The sequence below is a fragment of the Siniperca chuatsi genome, linkage group LG15 (genome assembly GCF_020085105.1).
Source record: "Siniperca chuatsi isolate FFG_IHB_CAS linkage group LG15, ASM2008510v1, whole genome shotgun sequence".
Taxonomy (NCBI): Eukaryota; Metazoa; Chordata; class Actinopteri; order Centrarchiformes; family Sinipercidae; genus Siniperca; species Siniperca chuatsi.
Genome location: NC_058056.1, coordinates 2453799 through 2459798, shown reverse-complemented (window position 1 = coordinate 2459798; position 6000 = coordinate 2453799). Strand labels below are relative to the sequence as shown.

Genomic DNA, 6000 nt, shown 5'->3' with positions numbered 1-6000 from the left:
AATAAATTCCTAGAATTGAGTTTCAGAGTTCATTCATTACCTTGGAAATAGCAGCTGACGGTCTGTTAAGTAGCTAGTAATGTAAATAGCAAGTAATGGAAATGTAAATCCGCCGAGGCAAACCGAGTCGAGCCTTGCCAGCATGTGTATGGAAAAGGGATATATGTTACTGATGATGGCGTGTACAGGTCTTGAATAATCCTCTTTGGTCTGCCCATGTCCAGGTGAGCAACTGTAACCTCTACCGTCTGGGGAAGAAGAAGGGGCTCCCCAGCAGGATGGTGGTGTCCATCTTCGACCCCCCTGTTAACTGGCTGCCTCCTGGCTACATGGTCAACCAGGACAAGAGCAGCACAGACAAACTGGATTCAGAGGAGGTCAGTGGACTGCTGCTCTCTTACTTTATATTACACTGCTTTATGCACTCTGTTATCAGAGTTTTTATTTCTTTTTGTCTCTCTGCTGTGTGACTGTGTGTGTGTGTGTGTCTGCTGGAATTGTACACTTGCAGAGTGAGGATATTTTTCTTAGCCCTAACCTATTAAAGATATTTGCACATCCAAAAAACTTCGATGCAGGTCTAACACTCTTGACGAAGGTGAAGAGGGACCAAAACATTAGTATCATTAATAAATAGTGATGCTGATCAAGAGCAGTGCGCTGGATTATCTTTTTACTCTTAGCCCTAATCTAAAGGGCTGGATTAGGGTTTGGGATTCAAATAAGAATTAGCAGTAGGTATTTGTAAGGATTAGACATAAGATTCAGAGTATAATTGTGCTTATACAGTACCCTGGTGCAATACAGTATATTTTTTGTAAATTCATTCATGCAGGACGGTGTAGTCCCTCATTCGTCCAGGAATGTTCCATCGTAAAAAAGGTTTCAATCGTAGTCATTTGGACACTGTTTTCAGAATCAAGACGTTTCGGCTCCCATCCGGAAATAATTCATTCATGCATTCATTTCTGTTATAGATGTTGTCAGTGTTATGATGTTGTCAAGCCACTAGAGGGCATGCCTCCACCTTGTATGGCAACATGTTTGTGTTTTGGTTTTAAGTCCCGTAGTCTTTGACTCTAGACTCTACTCCTAAATATAATATAATGGATGTTATAAATGAAAGTTAAAAAAAAATTTACTACACTAAGATGTTGATAATATCTTTATGTAGCACTTGGTGCAAAAAAGCAGCTCAATGTGCATTACAAAGAAAATGGCAAAAATACAAGGGAAGAATTTATGCAAATGACTGTCACCCTGATGAAGTGAAGGAGTGAACGTTTTAACAAGCAAATTAATGTCCTCCAAAGGGTCACATTTACAGAAACACCATCTCTTTAGTGGGGTTCGGTGATATGGTGATAAAAACCATGAGATGATATAAGTTTATCAACTGACATAGATTTTTGTGTACAGTTAATACCATCGTAGCTATTTTATTAATATCTTTGGATCTCTGGGAGCATCAGGCCATTGTGGTTAATAATAAATAAGGACTGATTACTGACAATATTGGATTTGATATTTTAACAATATGAATGAATATAATATGAAATTCCAAATACAGAGATAGGAGATTTTATCTCCATTGCAGACTCTGACAAGTGCAGCCAAAAAAAAAGTTTAAAAAAATCAGTGTAAGGGATATAACTACCAACTGTTATCATTCATGATTAATCTGTCAATTTTGTTTTGATTAATCAATTAATCTTCATCCATAACATGTCAGAAAATTGTGAAAAATGTCAGTTTACAATAATGTAAAAATCAGAAAAGCTGCAAATCCTCAGACTGGAGAAGCTGGAAACAGTGTTTGTTGTTTTTGCTTAAAAAAACAATAAATCAGTTATCAAAATTATTGCAGAATAATTTTATGTCAGTTGACTAATTGATTAATCAACTAATTGTTTCAGCTCTAGTTACTAGATGATGGTTTAAACAATTGCCTAACTCATTAATTATGCATCCTTTGCTGTGCAATGAAGTGCTCATTAGGAAACCCCCAATAAAATTTTCTTTATATAGTGCCAATTTGCCAGAGCAGGTCTAGAACGTACTCTTTTTAATATTATTTACAGAGACCCAACAATTCCAACCAAGAGCATCAGCGGCCATCTGCCTCGGGGAGAGAGAGACAGAGGGAGAGAGAGAGAGGCACACAGTTATAGGAGTTTAGTGTGGGGCGGTCGACTACTGTAACTGGGCAGAGGCCATGAATAATGTATTTCTCATAATTGTAGGTAAGGTGTATTGATGAAAAAACATCTGTAATAATGTTGAGTAGTTTTAGGTAGAATATTTTAGAAAATGTGTGTGTGTGTGTATATATACAGTCGTGTGCAAAAGTGTTTGCCCCCTTCCTGATTTCTTATTTTTTTGCATGTTTGTCAAACTTAAATCTTTCAGATCATCACAAAATTTAAATATTAGTCAAAGATAACACAAGTAAACACAAAATGCAGTTTTTAAATGAAGGTTGTTATTATTAAGGGAAAACAAAATCCAAATCTACATGGCCCTGTGTGAAATAGTGATTGCCCCCTAAACCTAATAACTGGTTGGGCCACCCTTAGCAGTAACAAGCGTTTGCGATAACTTGCAATGAGTCTTTTACAGCGCTGTGGAGGAATTTTGGCCCACTCATCTTTGCAGAATTGTTGTTATTCAGCCAGATTGGAGGGTTTTTGAGCATGAACTGCCTTTTTAAGGTCATGCCACAGCATCTCAATAGGATTCAGGTCAGGACTTTGACTAGGCCACTCCAAAGTCTTCATTTTGTTCTTCTTCTTCATCTGTCAGCCTCACTAGAATGCTGTATCAAATTCACATTTGAATCCATATAAGGTTCGGCTATTATGCAACAGATGTTGAATAAACATTTGCAAACAGTTTGCTCAACTTATCTCCAATAGGCCACTCCAAAGTCTTCATTTTGTTGTTCTTCAGCCATTCAGAGACCCCACAACAACATCCAAAGAACTGCAGGCCTCACTTGCCTCAGTTAAGGTCAGTGTTCATGACTCCACCATAAGAAAGAGACTGGGCAAAAATGGCCTGCATGGCAAAGTTCCAAGACGAAAACCACTGCTGAGTAAAAAGAACATTAAGGCTCACATCTCATTTTTGCCAGAAAACATCTTGATGATCCCCAAGACTTGTGGGAAAATACTCTGTGGACTGACGAGACAAAAGTTGAACTTTTTGGAAGGTGTGTGTCCCATTACATCTGGCGTAAAAGTAACACCGCTTTTCAGAAAAACAACAACAACAATTCTGCAAAGATGAGTGGGCCAAAATTCCTCCACAGCACTGTAAAAGACTCATTGCATGTTATCACAAATGCTTGATTGCAGTTGTTGCTGCTAAGGGTGGCCCAACCAGTTATTAGGTTTAGGGGGCAATCACTATTTCACACAGGGCCATGTAGATTTGGATTTTGTTTTCCCTTAATAATAACAACCTTTATTTAAAAACTGCATTTTGTGTTTACTTGTGTTATCTCTGACTAATATTTAAATTTGTTTGATCTGAAACATTTAAGTTTGACAAACATGCAATAAAAATAAGAAATCAGGAAGGGGGCAAACACTTTTGCACACGACTGTATGTGTGTGTGTGTGTATATATGTATATATATATATATATATATATATATACACACACACACACACACACACATACAGTATATACATATATATACAGTATATACATATATACACATATATATATATATACATATATACACATATATGCATATATGTATATATATATACATATATACACATATATGCATATATGTGTGTATTTATGTGTATATATGTGTATGTATGTATATATATGTATATGTATATATGTATGTATATATATGTATATGTATATATGTATGTATATATATATGTGTATATATGTATGTATATATATATGTTAGCTGAAGCGATAAGCACTCCTGCAGCATTAGTTATTACTTTGGCACGGTCCGAATCTGCAGTGAAGAAGCACTCGCCTTCCAGTCTGTTTTGGTCTCATTCCGCTAATCGACACATTAGGGTGATGCTGTCGTAAATAACATGTTTGAAGTATATCCACAGACCAGACCCGTGGAAAAAAGAGAGTTGCGACACTTCCAAAGACTTCTATTTTAATCGGAGAAGGCAGAAGCAACGTGTGTCGTGGGGCAACCAATAGTTCCAATCATTGAATAGTTCCAGCATTGAACCCCATTCATTTTCAGTGTTTCCCAAGCGCACTCGCTGATAAAATAATATTACTGAATTATTCTTTTGACATTTGACATTAGCTGACTTCTCATGAATCTAGTCAATAGTGGTATTTTATGTAGCCAGCTTTAGTTAGTGTTTATCATAAGATAATAGCTAGTTAGATACTAATTGCAGTTAGCTAATTTAAGCAACACTTCGCTAGCTACCATAACCAGATGTCAGTTGGCCTACATTTACCCCAAATTAGTTGCAGTTATTGGCATACAAAGTTTATCTTCAGTTATTAGATTTATTGTAAGTTAGCAACACTTAGTTGTAGCCGTATTAGTTCATCTGATTACAATGAATGGTTGCTAGCTCCACTACATAACATGGCTAGCTTGTATCTAGCAAGGTTGTTCCTTGGTTAATTCAGTCATTACACACATTGTTTGTTAGGCAGTGCATCAATGACAAGTGATAATCGGCAGCAAAAATGTGGATGAGAACAGTAAAAAGAACTGCAGGTAGCTAATTACGTCACATATTTTTCTGTTAAAGAGCTGTCATGTGAAATAGGGGTGTAACGGTACACAAAAATCACAGTTCGGTATGTACCTCGGTTTTGGGGTCACAGTTTTGGTACGTTTTCGGTACAGCAGGGAAAACAAAAAATCAAGCGCTTTGACCATATGTTTAAATCCTGTATTCTCTAAGTATGAGTATGGTTGCATATCTGCAGCGATAAACACCTCCTATATCCGTTATTGCTTTTGTACCTTCTGAATCTGCAGTGAGAGACTGCCCGAACGCTGTGGGGAGAAACTCGCCTTCCAGTCTGTTTTTGTCTTGTTCCGCGAAACGACACATTCAGGTGATGCCATCGTAAATGTCATGTTTGAAGTGTTTCCACAGTCAGACCGACTTCAGTTGAACAATGTCGGCATACAGTTTGACACTAATCGTTGCCAATTTTTGCTGTAACAAACTGGGAAATGGACACTACATGAACTTGACTAACCTAACTAGCATGCTACAACTGATACACAGCAACTGGTGCACCGCCCAAACTTTCCGGGTAAAACTCGTGTGTGAGTAGAAAACATGAATACTACACAATTTTTATGGGTGGGGGTGGGCCGCAACACGGAAGACAGAACTGCGACTCGAGACCGTGGACGTATCGCGGTTTCAGAACTATAGCTGCGTTTCCATTGCAGGAACTTCCCCAGGGACTAGGAACCTTTGGAGGAACTCAATGTTTTCAGTGCAGGGACCAGGGTCTAAATTAAGTTCCAGGGACATTGTTTTACCCTCCAAAAGGGGGGGTAGTACTTTCCACAAGTACAGGAACTTCTGGGTTGGGGCTTGCTACGCTGAACATTTCTAATTAGTCGAGCTCCGACCAGCAGAGCAGTAAGTGGTTTGACCATCTGGATCGATGCGTTGCTGGGTCACAGGCCAGCCTTCTCTTGCGCAGTGGCTCAGCTACCGCATGCGTTGTTGGAAGCCGTGGTGGAAGACACGGAAATGGATGACCAGTCGCTTGAAGGTAAATCACATACGGCCTACATGATGCTTGTTAAATGCTATAACGCTAACTGTTTTCATGCTATTGCTACCCTAGCCAAAAGCTAATGTTAGCTACATGCTAACACCAACCAGATGAAACGGATGGGTAAAGTGAACTGCAGACTTCAGAGAGAAGTGTGTTTACTCCTGCGACCAACAGCAGCCATTGTATGTTATTATCTGTATTTTGCACAGTGATATTTCTAAAATCTAGATAAATAGATAT

General features: G+C 38.3%; 1 protein-coding gene across 4 annotated transcripts in view; it reads left to right on the top strand.

The window, feature by feature from the left end:
* dicer1 (dicer 1, ribonuclease type III) overlaps positions 1–6000 on the top strand; it is a 75190-nt gene that overhangs the window by 46617 nt on the left and 22573 nt on the right. For 3 of the 4 annotated variants that reach the window (XM_044165782.1, XM_044165781.1, XM_044165780.1), the window contains one exon: positions 225–377. In XM_044165782.1, coding sequence (XP_044021717.1) covers positions 225–377 — 153 coding nt within the window. Of the gene's footprint in view, positions 1–224; positions 378–2081; positions 2374–6000 lie in introns of those variants that run through there. The other variant, XM_044165783.1, reaches the window with a different exon arrangement.